We start from the raw sequence: 17,883 nt of genomic DNA on the forward strand, positions 1-17,883 counted from the left end.
TTACTGTCCTTACAGAGTGAAAATCGCTGAGCTTTAGAAAGCCTACGTAGCTAAAATTCAGTTATGGTAATAGACGTTTCGTTACAGTCACGCGCTGTTAAGCCAATCACAACAGACTGTGCCATCCGGCCAATCATAGCAGAGTAGGCTAACGGAAAGGAGGGATTTAGAGAGACTGCACATCACCACGTTTTTCAATGATTCTCAAACGATTTATCCAAAGATTCAATGTATATATTATAAGAAAAATAAAGTGTTTTTTTTACCTTCGATGCCTGTTGTTTAAGACCTCCTAAACAAAATTAGGGACCTTTAAAATAGCATAATAGGGCCACTTTAAAGAACACTTTTTCCGATCACAACAAAGTCATCTCAACCAGAAAACCATATCAGATTTGCTACATGGATGGATAAAGAAACGGAAACTACAGACAAACCCATGTGTTTGAAGTGGAACATGCAAACATGCATTAGATTTGATTAGCAAGGGAATGAACCATCTGAAAATAGAGGATCTACACAAAGAGAACAGACCATAATACCTTCAAAGTCCAATCTAGTTTGCTTACCATCATCTGCAAGAGGAAAACATAGCAACACAAACAAGTTCCTTTAAATTTGACATCAATCTTTGATATTGCAGGTATTTTAACGAATATATGCAGAATGTTTCTCATACTATAAACTACAGAAGTGTCTTGTTTTTGTGTATATTGATTTCAATTATCTTAGCAGGTGTCTGAGATGAAATGGGTAATTAGTGTAAATGGCAGAATGGAAATCGATGTGCGCAGTGAAATAATACAGGTTTGGTCAATGAGAGTGTGATGTAAGTAGGGCGTGTGTTCAAAGCAAGGGGAATGAAGGGATTCTGCGTAGTACATACGGGAGAATGTAGGCAGTTTCACTGGGTTTCTGGCGGGTTTGCTGGTTCCCCATGGCTGTTCAAAACAAACAGAAACAGTACAATTAGACAAGATGATACAAATACAGTTGATATAGTTAAAAACATAGGAATTTATATTATATTAATAAACTATTGAGTACGTAATCTAACCTTCAACACAGAAGGGACAGAGGGGCGCCATCCTGACTTAGTCTTCTTGTTGTCAAGTGCTCTAGTCTTGACGCCAAGGTGCTTCATATAGAAGGCCACTGCTCCAAAGATGGAGTTACTGAAGGAAGAAAAAAGTTTAATTGGAATGTAAGGTCCACACTATAGGCTTAGTAACTACTAGCTTTACTAGACTAGTTAGTATGTAACTAACTCTGTACTTTATTCCATTGCATCATTTGTTAGTAAGGCAGAATGTAGCTAGAAGGTTGTAAGCTCTCCATAAAGTAATGCGTAGTCGCATATGACGTTTACTCTCAATGATCCGATAGCACACTTCAAATACGTGAGCAGAAGTTGTGTTTAAATGCTGTGAATTTCAGTTTATCATTCATTCTAACTTCACGCAACTAACGGTAAAAATGTGTTTCCATTAAATACGATACTTAATCATGAATACCATATTGTTTTTATAAGTAAATAACATTCAGAAACTGTACTTGAAACTAAATTAATAAGGATAAATAAGTACTGATACAAAAATAAAACATAAGAAATAAATTGTTTTGATTATGACTGATTTTATTTGAGATGCACAACACGGACCGATGGGACAGATGCACACAGTGGCGCGCTGTAGGACGGGTTCGTGTTGATGAGCCGCTAACAAAGTAATCTATTCACATAATGTTCTCTTTCTTAAAATGTAAGCGAGTGTAAATGTCAGAATTATCGTATATATTTCTAAAGAATTGAAGTCTGTCAGGTAAAACAAAGAGCTTATTTATGCAGTTCAACCTGTCTGCTATTTTATTCCAACAATTACTCCTGATCGGAGGCTTCCTTAAATATTTAGTTTATACGTAGAGTTACGCTTCAACTAAGTTTAATAATGCAATGGAAAAATATTTAGTAGCGGGTAAGTTGTAAGCTGGTGCAACCGGCCCCAGAAATGGTTATAGAAAGTACTAAAATATTAAGTCGCTTTATAGCTTAATGTGTTGTAAAAACCACTTCAACAATGTAATTTTGCACCAAAAAAGAAAAGAAAAAAGAAAACACCCTTTATGTTTCAGGTTGGTTTGCAAAATGTTTCTAAAAAAAAAAACTCAAACTCTCTCAGACGTTTTTTCCTGTGATGGCAAAGCTGAGTTTTCAGCAGCCATTTCTCCAGTCTTGAGATTCACACATGATCCTTCAGAAAACAATCTAATATGCTGATTTGGTGCTAAAAAATTTTTTTATTCTTATCACAAACAGTTGTGTTGCTTAATATTTTTGTGGAAACCATAATGCTTTTTTTTCAGGACTCTTTAATGACTAGAACAATCAAAAGAGCAGCATTTATTTAAAATATTGTATAATATGATATATTTGTAGCACTGGTAGTGTATATTTGGCATTCAGAATTCACTCTACAAAATGAACAGTGACTCACACCGTTACAGTAAGCCGCTGTATTTAGATAGAAGTATTTTCCTCTTGACTGTTGCCATATATTGGTGAAGTGCAACTGAAATTATGTGATCAGTGATTTGTCAATGCAACCCCCGTAGCGTACTATGAAATTGTCCAAGTACCTCAGGGGGGATCTTCAATTGGCATCAAGCCATTTCCCTTCACTCTAAAAGAGCAGCAGAATCTCCAGTGAAGGGGGAGAAAGAGAAGAGGGAGGGGAAGGAGCGCTGAAAAGGGGAGGGACAGAAGTCTGGAGGTGGAGACTGTGCACATGTGCATGTCCATTGTCTCATGCACACATGGATTAAGTGACACATCTGTGCACGACTAAATTAACAACTGCAGTATCTGCAAGTAGCCAGCAACAGCTGCTCTTACGGACACACTATGCACCATCTAACTTCAGCCGTGTTTTTTTATTATTAAATAAATGCACCAATTTCATTTTTTTAAAAAAAATCAAACCAACCAAACTAACTAAACTGTTAGAAATGACTGATATTTTCATGAAAACATTCCCTTAAAACCATTTTCAGTTGGGGATAGGGATTACAACTACAGAAAGGTGAATATATAATAGTTATAGTTAGAAAATGATAAAACTACAAACCAGTCAATGCAATAACCACATAAGAACATGCAAATGACTACTGCAGAAAAAAAGAAGAAAAGACAACTCACCCTTTGTCCTTGTCGGCAACAATTGAAGGGCTGCAAAAAGCGAAACAGAAATAATTAGAGGGATATGAAAGGAAAAAATGCAGCACAACGCTGGTCAAAAGGACTCACCGTTTAAAGTTAAGAAACATTTTTTCTTCCTCGTTCTCGACTGGATTTTAACTCTGTTTTAGGACGGTGGAATCTAAAGCGTTCACACTTTCCCTGATCCAAAATGACAGTAACTGTTGTATTGTTTGTAGAAATCAAACTAATGAACATATTCTGTCACTTGCGAATGAAAAAATAAAACTAAAATAAAAAAAATTTAAAAAAAAAGTGCTGCATCAAAAATCTAATTTGTTAGACACAATTATGCAAAAATACAGTTCAGTGAAACAATCTCTTGCGAAACTAGATGTCTAGAAGTCTGAGCTACGCTATCTTCTCAAACTGCAAGCACTACGATGGCACTCTCCTAAGGCACTGAGACTGTCCTCCAGCAATGTCCACAAGCAACCTAAGTGCCCCATCCACAGAACTTACTATTTAACTGTGTTTTTGTCTGATGCAACAAGCATGCAAGAACATGGAAATCAGATCCTCGTGTTTTCCTATGATAATACAAAAGGAGGAGTGCGATAAGGAATCCCCAGCGTCCGGCCAATCAAAAACCTTGATCCGCCTCTCAGATTAAAAGTGCAGCCAATGAGAGCATCTGTAAGTGAGGTCATTACTATTATACTGACGGAGGAGAATTGAATGAGGGATAAAAAAAAAAAAACTGTGCGAGAGGAAGCAGACCGTGTGAGAGAACAGAGGACGATTGTGTGAGTGAATATGAAGACTGAATAGCCATATTGAGACTAGACATTAAAATAATCAGTGTGAAGTCTCTGAGGACACATTATGTCTCTAATAGTGCCACTGAATGAGTAAGAGACAATTCATTTCATTCATTCCAATGCATTTTTTTTCTTCCAGTGCAGCCTTTACAACATCACTTTACCCTGGTGGATCTGGTATACATTAACTATTCTGTCTCACAGCAAACCGGCTTTTGTCACTTGCCGTGTTTTCCTCCCTCTGCCGGTCTCAAACTTGACCCCTGTCTCATCCCTCTTTCTATATTTCTCTCTGGCAAAGAGCCAGAACGCAGAGACTTCCTGCCAGCGTGGCACTTCTGACACCATCATCTCTCTACCACTTCCTCTCCGTTTGCTACAGTTTCTTTTCCTTTTTTGGGGCAGAATCAGTTACATGTAAAGTAAAAGGGTGCATATTTAATAGAAATAAAGGGTGTGCGCCTAGGCAGAGCATTCATACCACATTGCAGGATTCGCAATTACTGAGTAGTAAAATATATATTTTTTTTTTACCAGAGTTGATTGGAGTCTGAATTGAACCTTAGGATATAAAGACTGCAAAATGTGTGCAATATAATGGCAGGAAAATACTACTTTCTGTCTATCTGCACTCAGAGACCGACTAGTGTGGATTCATGAACAAATGAGAAATGACTCCTAAAAGTTATTTTAATGAGCCATCCAAAAAGATTCACAAATGTTCGTTTTTGATTCAATTTGATGAATCCTTAACTGAGCGGTTACTGAATCATTATCTTACTCTAGTCTTTATATTCAGACATGCTTGAAACAAAATGAAGCCAGAAGTGTTTTGTGTGCTTGAGGTTTGTGTAATGATTTTAACTACAAGACACAATAAAAAGCTAAACTATGAATTAAATCTTACACACTACCGCTCAAAAGTTTTGGGTCAGTCGGACTCGGGGGTTTATTCAGCAAGGATGCAGTTTAAAGGAGAACTCCGGTCAATTTTAACATTGAGCTCAATTTTTAGTAAATTTGGAGTGCTGTCAATACAGAGAACAACGACAAAAATCGGTGTTGCCTACACCGTGTTATCCTCTTTTTAAAATTTGCACCCTATTGACTTCAATGGGGCAAGTTTTAAACTTAACCAGTTCTTAGTCTTATCATCCTTGATGTGTCATACAAGTGCCCAGCCATGTTGAGTGATTCCTTAAGAGTGAACACGAGTGAATCTGACTGCAGTAGATGTGAAAGATATGAATAAAAATGATGTTATATCAGCCAGCGCAAATACCTGTATTTAGTTCCTGTTTTCAGTGGAAGTCCAAAGTAGTCGATTGTCGAGTTCAAGCGCATAGGTTTAGTTACTATGATCACGCGCGTGAACTCGACAATCGACTACTTTGGACTTCGACCGAAAACAGGAACTAAATACAGGTCTGTGCGCTGGCTGATATAACATAATTTTTATTCATATCTTTCACATCTACTACAGTCAGATTCACTCGTATTCACTCTGAAGGAATCACTCAACATGGCTGGGCACTTGTATGACACATCAAAGATGTTAAGAGGATAAAAGCAGGTTTAAAACTTGCCCCATTCAAGTCAATAGGGTGCAAATTTTAAAAATAGGATAACACAGTGTAGGCAACACCGATTTTTGTCGTTGTTCTCTGTATTGACAGCACTCCAAATTTACTAAAAATTGAGCTCAATGTTAAAATTAACCGGAGTTCTCCTTTAAGGTGAACGGTTCCTTTAAGCAACGAAACTTGGGTGCTTTAATTGGCAGTGATCAAAGGGTCAACGAGTGCAGTAGATTCACATTAAAGGGTGAATGTGTGTTTGTAGGAATTATATATTACACCCCACGGGTAGTGAGGACCCCCATGCAGGAAGTGAGACAGGAGGAGACTGCTGAGCCTTTCGCCTCTTCTGCACACTCTGCCAATCTGAATTCAGATCATTATTTCTGCACAATAAAAGCCAGCAGGGAAAATCTGGCACTCACTGCACACTGTACAGTAAAATAACCACACAGGTCCCTCTGATGAAAGGTTTATCATGTGGGCCATGTGTACAATGTAGTCCCTTACTACATATACGAAAACAACAACATTGTGCATAGATTACCATTTGAAAATTTGGGGTCTGTGAGATTTATTTATTTGAAATAGTAATCATTTGTAACATTATACCGGTCAATTTTGATCCATTTAAATGTGTCATTGCTGAATAAAAGTGTTAAAGGGGTCGTATTATGCCCTTTTACAAAGTCTTGAATTAGTTTTTGGGGTGTACTAGTATGCTTTCATGCTTGATTGTTAAAAAAACACATTATTTTTCACATTATTACAGCAGCTCTCTTCCCGGTCTCGAACGCGCCGTTTAGTTCCGGTTTTGATGATTGGTTAGCTGGCCCTGTGTGCTGTGATTGGCACCGCTTGTAAGCGCATGTTCGGGAAATGTCACGCCCCTTACCATAACTGCGAGATTTATCTGCTAAGGTGTAAATATTAAGGATGGTGTCAATTTCGAAACCAATTCAAGCGTGATTCAGACTTAAGAATGTTAACAAACAAAAGGATCATCCAGAAATGATTTAATTCACGGACTTTGCAAGCACAGATTTCATAGGATGTTTCAGAGTGGTATGTTTTTTCTTTTTTTCTTATACGTTTTACAAATTATGTTATACACCATTTAATCATGATATTTGTCGGAAAACTATGGTAATACAAACAGTCATCGATCACAAAACCAAGGTTAATTTTACTAAGGGGCGGTGAACAGCCTTACAAAACCGAGAGCTTACAAAAGCTTCATAAAACACTATATCAAGACTAATGTTGGCAAGCAGTCGAGCAGAGGCAAAGCTTTTCCCTTTGTTTACATCGTAGCAACAACATAAAACTTAAAATTAGAACTGTTAATAGAAAATGCAACTACAAATAATAAGGATATATTTACAAGTTGTGATCCACAAACAAGAGATTGTCCCGACAAAGTGGGGCAAGTGTCCCAATTTTGACCAATACCTATTTCTTTTAAAATATCTGTTATATCAGCAGATAAGCAATATGGTACCGATATACTGTGAAACTCTTTATGAAGACTAGTAATACAGCGCACAAATCATATAGACTACACTTATTGTTTAGCACTTTTTTGGAAAAGATCAGCCTGATCATTGTGCTACATATCTCCTTTTGTGTTCCACAAAAGACAAAAAAATCATATTGATTTCAATCACGTTCATTTTAGGCAAGCATCCCTTTAACTTTTTGCCTTACATTTTCAAAAGGTGACTTAACTGCGAAGAAGAAAGGCCCTAACCCACAACAAAAGAACAATTTTAGAGCCGGACTGAACTGCATTTGAAGCACAACAGTGAGTGGAGTGAATTCTGATACGACTATTATAGAATTCACTGCAAGGGGTCAAACAGCCCAGCAGCAAGAAGATCCTGTGCAGTGTGACACATTCAATAGGCATCAGTTAGCAGCCGGTGAGTGAATATCGACAGAGACTCGGGGGTTCTGATCCGCTGTGAATGCAGATTTGACAATAGCAGTATTCTGCCAAAACGAACGAGAATGAGAACTGTTTGTGGCAAATGATCCTCTTCCCCACTGCATAGACTGTGTTTGACTCAGCAGAGCAACACACACAAAAAATAAAAAAATAAATCACACAGCAGACAGTCCGAAATTAGGATTGGATTATAGGATAGGCACTACGGAAGGCTGCAAAAAGTAAAGGTCTGTGTTTCAGACAAGACCAAGAAAACATACACCCTGTAAACTGACTATAACATATGGGATAATTCCACCAAAACTGGATTGCATAAATACAAATCCTAGTAGGGCGGCACAATTAAGGGAATAGATAATGACTAAGAAACTGAGTTTCTGTTTCATTGTATAACAATCTCGCTGAAATCTATGGAGCACAGGGCTCAAATTCTACACTGGTCACAATTTAAGCACAACTATAAAACCATCTGTTGAATAAAATAAGATTATTATTATTAAAAACTCTTACTTGGCATCAACCATCTTTTCCAACAAGGATTCAGCTACAGCCTTCTCCTTCATTTCCATTGGGATGCGGTCGGTGGGACGATGGGATTCCACGTCACTTAGTTCATGCTCATTGGGAGTCATTCCCATCATCCTCTTCTGTCTAATGAGTGAAACAAAGACAAGTATGCTACTGAAGCACCAGGGATAGATGAACAATTGTTATCAAAGCCTGATTTTTTTTGTTGCTTTTTATCTTATAGGTAAATATACTGTGCATCATGAATGCAAAGTACTCCAGGTTCACTATTTTGAAATTCACTCACTGGTCACGGACTCACCTAAAGTCTTCCAGCTGCCGATGTATCTCTAGACCCTGAGTGAACTTCACTTCATTTACATAACGTCTTTGTTGGTCTTCGCTGCAAATTTCTGGACGCAAGCGATCTGAAGGAACACAGCGGAGTGACAGAGGGGCGAATACATTTAATGAAACCGCAGCAATAAAACAATATCAATGTTAAGTGCAGTGAGAGAAGAACTTTAATTTTTACTGGTGAAAGCCTTACCCAGTTCAGATGCTAAGTTATTTGGCAATGATACTTTGAGAATCTGGAAGACAGAAGGAATGAAAAGAGAGAAAATATGTTATTTCCAATCAAAATCCAACTGTAAAGATTTGTTAAACTTAAAGTTGATGTTTTTGTCCTTCAGTGTAGACTGTAATTCAGCACAGCACCACCAGAGGTCACAACAATATAAATAACCAGATTCCACGTCAACAGACTTCATGTCAACTCAAAGAATTGTGCAGAGATTGTATATATCGAATAGAAAAAAAAGAGACAACTTAAAAATGAAACATGAAAAAAAAGAAGAAGAAAAAAAAAAAAAAAAGTAATTCATCAGGGGAGGTCATTCCCATGACCCAAACAGGAAGTTAGGGTAGGACAAACACTAAGATGATACAGAAAAAGAGAACATGTCTAAAATAAGGTTACATTGGACAGAAGGGATATGCAGACAGACGGGGTGGAAAGGACAAAGACAAAAAATGAAGTCTAAACAAAGACGGATTGGGGGAGAAACAGATGAGCAGGGAAATGACCAGTATAATAAAAAATTAAAAGAAAGAACTGGGTAACATACTGTCTATCTCTAATGATTACATTAAATGTATTCAAAATATAGTCATAAAGAACCATACAAATTCACTCATACCAATGATGAAATTAAGAAGCACTCCAGTCCAGAAATGTATTTATTTTACTGCAAATAAAACCCACTTGAAAAAATAAATAAAACACTCTAAATGCTTACTGCCATGTTAGACCAAGATTTCATGTTAGACCAAGATTTCAGTCACTTTAATGCAATACAAGTCGTATGATGATACAAATTGAATAGCCTAAAATCCTTTTAAAAAGCTTTTTGTGAATAATTTTATAACTACAGTGGGGAGAACCAGTATTTGATACACTGCCAAATTTGCAGGTTTTCCTACTTACAAAGCATGTAGAGGTCTGTCATTTTTTTATCATAGGTACACTTCAACTGTGAGCGACAAAAATCCAGAAAATCACATTGTATGATTTTTAAATAATTAATTAGCATTTTATTGCATGACATAAGTATTTGATCACCTACCAACCATAAGAATTCCTGTTAGTTTTTCTTTAAGAAGCCCTCCTGTTCTCCACTCATTAATTGTATTAACTGCACCTGTTTGAACTCGTTACCTGTATAAAAGACACCTGTCCACATACTCAATCAAACAAACTCTCCACAATGGCCAAGACCAGAGAGCTGTGTAAGGACATCAGGGATAAAATTGTAGACCTGCACAAGGCAATAGCACCTGCTATTCTGCAGAATTAATCTGCAATAATTCTGCACCTGCACAATTATTAAAAAATGAAAGAAGTTCAAGATGACGGTCAATCTCCCTCGGTCTGGGGCACAATGCAAGATCTCACCTCCTGGAGCATCAATGATCATGAGGAAGGTGAGGGATCAGCCCAGAACTACACGGCAGGACCTTGTCAATGACCTGAAGAGAGCTGGGACCACAGTCTCAAAGAAAACCATTAGTAACACACTACGCCGTCATGGATTAAAATCCTGCAGCGCACACAAGGTCCCCATGCTCAAGCCAGTGCATGTCCAGGCCCGTCTGAAGTTTGCCAATGACCATCTGGATGATCCAGAGGAGGAATGGGAGAAGGTCATGTGGTCTGATGAGACAAAAATATAACTTTTTGGTCTAAACTCCACTCGCTGTGTTTGGAGGAAGAGGAAGGATAAGTACAACCCCAAGAACACCATCCCAACCGTGAAGCATGGAGGTGGAAACATCATTCTTTGGAATTGCTTTTCTGTAAAGGGGACCGGACGACTGCACCGTATTGAGGGGAGGATGGATGAATGAGATCTCATGTATCATGAGATCTTGGCCAACAACCTCCTTCCCTCAGTAAGAGCATTGAAGATGGGTCGTGGCTGGGTCTTCCAGCATGACAACGACCCGAAACACACAGCCAGGGCAACTAAAGAGTGGCTCAGTAAGAAGCATCTCAAGGTCCTGGAGTGGCCTAGTCTCCAGACCTGAACCCAATAGAAAATCTTTGGAGGGAGCTGAAAGTCCGTATTGCCCAGCGACAGCCCCGAAACCTGAAGGATCTGGAGAAGGTCTGTATGGAGTGGGCCAAAATCCCTGTAGCAGTGTGTGCAAACCTGGTCAAGAACTACAGGAAACGTATGATCTCTGTAATTGCAAACAAAGGTTTCTGTACCAAATATTAAGTTCTGCTTTTCTGATGTATCAAATACTTATGTCATGCAATAAAATGTAAATTAATTACTTAAAAATCATACAATGTGATTTTCTGGATTTTGGTTTTAGATTCCGTCACTCACAGTTGAAGAGAACCTATGATAAAAATGACAGACTTCTACATGCTTTGTAAACCTGCAAAATCTGCAGTGTATCAAATACTTGTTCTCCCCACTTGTATGAATCATGCTGTTTTCTGACCTTATAATAATTAAAAGGTAATGTCCTTACAAAATAAAAATGATAAATAAAATGTCAAGGAATGACACGGACATGTGACCTACCATTCTGCATTTCTCTGTATTTTTTTTATTTTTATGTTCCATGTATAAGTTTATGTTAATCTGCCTATTACAGAAAACAATGAACAAAAACTATTTCTCCACTTTGACAGACAACAATCTCAAAGATAAGATTGACGAACAGCAGATCATGTGATAAATAAAATACCCCTTCAAAAATATTCCCCAGGTTTCCTTTAGGGGGTCTAACAAAAACAATAGACAATAAAACGAGGGCAGACTGAAAATTGTGACAGAACAAAGAGGAAAACTTGTAAAGAGATAAATAATCTTGACAGCTGAATGTCTAGAACTCTTTTGGTTCACATACCGCTCCTTTTTCAAGGAAAGTGTTGAAGAATTCCCCAAAGTGCTTCTTTGTGTCTTTGGTACTGAAGTTCTTGAAGAGGTCAGCATGAAGGTAGCATAGCTAGAACAGGGGAAAAGAGAGAGAGAATGAAGGTAGGAGATTAAAGAAAAACAAGAATAACAAAACTGACAGATGTAGACACCAAAAAAAAGAGGGACAGTGATGTGTGCTGTGTTAACCTATACGTGGACTTTATTGACTGGATGGAGGAGAGGCAGTTGAGTTTTTTAGAGCAGTGAGAAAAGAGTATCAGGAGGAATGACAGGGACAAATGGGCCAATCTAAAATTAATGAACACAACATAGTACCTGCTGGATTTGAAACCAAACATAACTGGTCTAACTCAATAATACATTATAGGGCCACAAAAGGCCCTATAATGGGCCTTTATAAAAAACAATATAGGGTAAGATGTCCACCTTACTCCTGCTAATTAACTAATCAACTAATTTAGATTACTCATCTGAACATTAGCATCTGTGAGATGTATCCTATCTGAAGAGGTTTGAGGTTAAATGAAAAGATGAAGGATTTGAATTTGGGAGACGGTACCTGGGGTAGATCACATTGGCTGCATGCCAAACAAAGGAAGAAATACTCATGCTTTAAAATCACATGAAAAGGGCTTTATCTGAATACTAATACATAAATGACACCCTCACCCCCTAAACACACACATCATTCATAGCTGAACAAGAGATAGTGTAAGAAACACACAGAGCAGGCTCACATACTAAAGTAAGCACATGCATGCGAACTGACAAAAATAAACTGCCACACATTCTGTAATTTCTTACCACAGGAGCACAGTCAAACTGTAACATGACATGATGAACGAAGACCAGCAGGTGGGTGGGCCTGGACTTCAACAGCTCAATACTGTTAAAGTGACTGCACTGATCATCCACCACCTGAGAAGAAAAGCGATTACACGCATATCATTTTTTATTATTAAAAACAAACATGTATAAATAAATATACACTACAGCTTGGTAAGATTTTAAGGCGAGACACTACAGGTGAATAGGGTAATATTTTTAACTAGCAGATATCACCATGAAACTTTCCCAGTTGATTACCTACATTAAGATGAGAAAAAAATGTATTACAAGTTTTCTGTAATTTAATGTTTAAATATGCAAATTAGGCATGATCTAATAAAATATCCGCTAATTTGCCTATATTTTAAAAAACGAAATCTCAGAATTGGATAAAGCCAGGTTCAAAATTATTTTTTCATTGTGTTCACATATTAGATGGGAAAAAAAATACAGAGGGATTTATGGATATCTACTTTTGTTATCCTGTAAATCAGAATATACTGTCAATAGCCTTAAAAAATGTATTTTCGCCATGTTTTTTGGAATAAAATGTTATATAAATCAGGCTAGGAATAATATATTTACAAATCCCTCTGTAATTGTCTTCATAATATAACTAGGTACAAGACTGGAAAGTTTGGTGTGTATAGGTGCTACTGAAGAGGAGATTTCGGACTTGGAGTATGAGAGAAAAGTCATTTTGAGAAATTGTAATGTAAAAAATCATACTTTTTTAGTGGAAACAACTATTTACTGACACAATATCTTATCAAATCATTAGCAACAACAATACAAACCACCTAAATCGCATCAAAACGTATAAACACAGCATTTATGGCCTTCAACTGAGCAGAAAAACAGTCAAAAACACACATCTGAATGTCAGAGCGCGTCACGTGATGCATCTGAACGAATCAGGTTGTCAGAAATTGACATCAACCAATGAGATTTCGCTTTTAGGGTTAAATGCCCATTTTACTTTCCCGATTGGTTACTGATTAAAAGGAAATGACCATATTTGGATCCGACAGCATTGTACAGAAGAGAGAGAGCTTTTTTACAGACGTGTGCGTGATTAAAGGAAGAACACAGAGATTGCGGAGCAGCGCGTTGATTTAGAACGCCAACTTTTGTTGAATTTCAGAGAAATCTACAGACGCAAATAGACAAAGTGTAGTAAAATAAAGACCTAAATGTGTATTTTGGACTTTTTTTCAGCACAAGTCTGAAAGAAGACATGTTATTGAAGACAAATAGCCCAAAATCTCAAAATTGACCGTGAAAAAACCCCCGATGTTTTTGCCTGCCGTGTCTCGCCTTAAATGTTTTTGAAAAGTCTTATGCTCACAAAGGCTGCGTTTTTTTCTTTCAAAATACAGTCAAATCAGTAAAACTGTGAAATATCATTACAATTTAAAATGACTGTTTTCTATTTTAATATATTTTAAAATGTATTTTATCACGGTTATGACAAATTTTCAGGGTCATTTTTGATCAATTGAATGCATATTCCAAATATTTTTTTACCTCAAACATACTAAATGAACTACTAGTTCTGAGCTAATGTTTCACTCACGGGTTGCTCATCATTCTCAAAGTCTTCATCCTCTGCTCCAATTATATTCATGGCTGGATTCGAACTCTGAGCACCTGACGGCCCGCGCTGTGGAGAAAGAAAGATGAGATTTAACAGAAATAATCTTTAAAAAAAAAACAGCACAAAAAAAATCCTAAGGGTTGTTAACGTTTGTAGGATTTATTTTTTAGAAATAATCTTTAAATTACAAGATTCAAAAATAAATGTATGGCCTGATTTACATATAGAACACTTTTAAAAAAGAAGATTAAGTGTTGGTAAGGAAGTAAAAGAATGTATTGTGGCCATCTACACAATACTAGTAAAGAACAGTTCCCTCCACATTATAAAAATGACTAAAAACAAAGCCCTCAACAAATGTTACATACTGCGTGTAACATTATACTGCCATTATGAGATGATTTCTGATTAATAGAGAATAATTGAAAACAGTAGCTGCCACAAATATTCTGACTTCAGGCTAAATTAAAAGATTCATGCTGTGAACCGGAGCTCAGGGAGCCAATGAGAACATTTAAACATAGAGAAGAGTAAATTAATATTCATACACTACCATCTAAATAAAGCTCATTCTTTCACAAAAGTAACAAGAGGCTAAACTGTGATCATATTTCTATGTCCACCTGTTGATAAGAAACTAAATTGAATCGGAGGAATATTCCATATACCGGACCAATGCATGTGGCCAATGGCTGTAAATGTAACAGTGTTCTACTGTGAGAGTTGCTAAGAACAAATTTCCTCTGTCGATGTTATGCAATAATAACTCAGTGGAAAGAGGCTGAAAATCCCTGTACAAGTCAAACTCCAGCAATTCAACAGACTAACAGTGTTTACTTCAGTAGAAACAAAAAAGCAATTGTGATACTGCAAGCACAAACAGAGCAAATGTTTTTTTAGTGTAAAAATTTTAATCGCAGATCAAATGTGCATGCGTTGCCAATTACTAAACATTTAAAGGGATAGTTTCCCCCAAAAATGAACATTCTGTCATCATTTACTCACCCATATGCCGTTCCAAACCTGCATAACCTGTATCAGAAGAAAGTTATACTGGTTTGGAACAATAATGATGACAATGTAAATTTTTGGGTGGACTTCCCCTTGAAGCATAGAGAGAGAGAGGGGAAACAAAACAAACAAACCAAATGCAGGATCAACATTTGCTCAAGTCAGAGCAACACCCAGTAGTGTTTTTTTCATTCCTGAATTAATCTGTTTATGAACAAATCGGTTTGCGTTTCCACTGCAGTTAGCACCGCTTCAAAGTGGGTGGGATTATGGACTGATCGTTATAGTTTATCCGCTCCTCGGCAACCAACGAGAGGAACGTCTGCACTTCGTCCACTGACCACGATCCAGCCATTTATTTTTTGGATGTTTTTTTTTCTTCAAGCAAGTAGTAGTTAGTTTAAAAACAGGTGCAACAGCGGTGGCTGTTAATGGCTATTTAAATCTAGCGGGTTTGGTGTCTCGTGTCACGCAAAGACAATGACGCTGGTAGTGACGATTCTGTCTGACCAATCAGTGATCTGCAGTGTTTTCACGTCACATTTTAGTATCGGTACGGTGCGCTTGGAACCTCAACAGAGGTGGTACCATTTAAAGCGAGCCAAGCCGTACCGTACCATGCAGTGGAAAAGCGTCAAAGCGTGCCGTACCGTACCATGCAGTGGAAAAGCGTCAAAGCGTGCCGTACCGAACCATGCAGTGGAAAAGCGCCATTAGTCATTTCAGTCCTTCGGATGAGACGTTAAACCGAGGTCCTGACTCTCTGTGGTCACAAAAAAAATCCCAGTATGTCTTTCGAAAGAGTAGGGGTGTAACCCCGGCATCCTGGCCAAATTTGCCCAGTGGCCTCTGTCCATCATGGCCTCCTAATCATCCTCATATATACTAATTGGCTTCATCACTCTGTTTCCTCTCCACCAGTAACTGTGCGTTCACACCGCCGGCGGCGAGAGCGTCAAATTGGCCGGAAGCCATTCATTTTCAATTAGAGCCGGCGGCGAGCTCCGGCGAGGGCGGCGCGTCTTGGACGGCGAGAGCGGCGAGAAGAGTTGAAATCAAGTCAACTTTATGGTAATAAGCTATGACGCGGTTCGGCGGCAACCAGCGGCAACCAATCGTAATGTAGAAGTCCTCCGCCTGAGAGGATACCAGAGAACACAATCCTGTAAACTTTGGTTCCGACCACATTAGTTCCTAAGCAAAATGGAGGAAAAGTTAATTATTTCTGTTGCGGGTTTCCCGTTATTGTACGACGTGTCCCTGTTTACATACAGGGACATAAATTAAAAGAACGACGAATGGAAAAAGGTGTCTGAAATGGTTGGTGTTTTGTTACTTTCACATTTAAAAGATTTTAATAGGTTAACTTATACCCTACGTGTAGCCAGTATACACAAAATAGGATACTGATTTATGTTCCGTTCTTATTTGCTTTGCGGCTCCTTTAAATAAAGTTTTAAAAAAATCACGCATTCTAAAATCTACGTCAGAGAATTCCCGAATGTCACGGCGTCGATGGCAGGGCGGCGAGAGCGAATGTTGCCGCTCTCGCCGCCCGCGGGGTCTGAACGTACAGTTAGCTGGTGTGTGGTGGGCGTTCTGGCGCAATATGGCTGCCGTCGCATCATCCAAGTGGATGCTGCACAGTGGTGGTGGTTGAGGAGTTATGTAAAGCACTGAGTGCCAAGAAAAGCGCTATATAAATGTAATGAATTATTATTAGTAGTAGTAGTAGTATTGTCAAAAAGTACCGACTTCGGTACCAAGTAGGTACTGACATTTTTTTTTTAATTGACGCTTTGAGCGCTGTTGAGCAGAATCGTAAACACCTCTGATTGCCCATTGTGCTCACACGCTTATCGGATATGTCTGCGATTCAAAAACATGTTGCAAATATACATCAATCTTCACCGAGCGCTTTCAAAAACGACTTGATACCGAAGTCGGTACTTTTGACAACACTAGTAAGATTCCCTACAGAGAGGGACTCTGCCAAACCCCCCCAGAAAGGTCAGACCCCCTTCAGGCTGGTGAGAATATGGAGGAGTATAACTCATTGCACAAGACACTCAGAGAAGAGTCAGCTGTGCCGCCCCACCTTCTACAGCACATTCCTGATTTTATTAAGCATCCAGAAACATTTGCGTCTCGGCAGCTGTAATGTCAGACAGTGTATGCCTTTCTTTTTGAGTGTATTCATTGTCCATAATCTGATGCAAGTTAGATCTAATAATAACACAAATAAAACTTTCACTACCCCTTCAATAATATTCTTTTCATGTACAAATGGATTCAATAATCTGTGTACGGTACTCAATCCTGAGATGCATAGTCCATTGTTTTGGTGGAAACGGATTATGCCATCTCTGTTATCAAATCAGATGCAGGCCACTTATAAAAACATCAAGAACGAATGGAAACAAACCCCATTTTGGGCGTCTTCATAATCCATGCTGTCGTAGTTTGAACCAACACTGGTAATCCGAGGTCCTGCAAAGACAAGACATCATGAAAGGCTAGAACGGCATCCTGTGTCAACAATACAACACAAAGTGGAGCACATACAAACATACTGCCAAGTGCAAAGCAGGTTGGGCCATCTGATACAAGTATACAGAGTGGAGAACAACAGCATCAGGATCAGCCAATACATCAATAACAGATAGGCCGATGTGGAAGAACTAGAGCCAGATATGATCTATCAATGAGCAGGTTTTTGAATGAAAAACAGTGACTTCATTTCTCAGTGGTCAAAAGATCTATGCTTTCCTTATCATCCGCCTTATCATAGGCACAAGATCTTTACTGCAGGAGAGATTTTAAAAATAATTTTTCGCTGCTCAAGTGTCCTGCCAATGGGTTTGTCTACTCATTCTCCAATATAAAACAAAGGCTTCTTATGATCTAATCTCAATGAGCATCAATACCGGCATTAGGCTACTG

At 38.2% G+C, this 17,883-nt stretch overlaps 1 protein-coding gene across 7 annotated transcripts in view; it reads right to left on the reverse strand.

Annotated features, from left to right (window-relative positions):
- Positions 1-17,883, reverse strand: part of arhgef1 (Rho guanine nucleotide exchange factor (GEF) 1) — a 47,713-nt gene that overhangs the window by 18,625 nt on the left and 11,205 nt on the right. For 3 of the 7 annotated variants that reach the window (XM_079626784.1, XM_079626781.1, XM_079626780.1), the window contains exons 2-12: positions 17,366-17,430; positions 13,909-13,995; positions 12,309-12,422; positions 11,473-11,571; positions 8,597-8,639; positions 8,369-8,474; positions 8,050-8,190; positions 3,194-3,223; positions 1,058-1,175; positions 887-941; positions 543-575 (exon numbers count right to left, since the gene is read on the reverse strand). In XM_079626784.1, the coding sequence (XP_079482910.1) occupies positions 543-575; positions 887-941; positions 1,058-1,175; positions 3,194-3,223; positions 8,050-8,190; positions 8,369-8,474; positions 8,597-8,639; positions 11,473-11,571; positions 12,309-12,422; positions 13,909-13,995; positions 17,366-17,392 (853 nt within the window). In that variant the 5' untranslated portion in view covers positions 17,393-17,430. Of the gene's footprint in view, positions 1-542; positions 576-886; positions 942-1,057; positions 1,176-3,193; positions 3,224-3,301; positions 3,692-8,049; positions 8,191-8,368; positions 8,475-8,596; positions 8,640-11,472; positions 11,572-12,308; positions 12,423-13,908; positions 13,996-17,365; positions 17,431-17,883 lie in introns of those variants that run through there. The other 4 variants (XM_079626785.1, XM_079626783.1, XM_079626782.1 and 1 more) reach the window with 3 other exon arrangements.

The sequence above is a fragment of the Phoxinus phoxinus genome (assembly GCF_949152265.1).
Source record: "Phoxinus phoxinus genome assembly, chromosome: 10".
Classification (NCBI taxonomy): domain Eukaryota; kingdom Metazoa; phylum Chordata; class Actinopteri; order Cypriniformes; family Leuciscidae; genus Phoxinus; species Phoxinus phoxinus.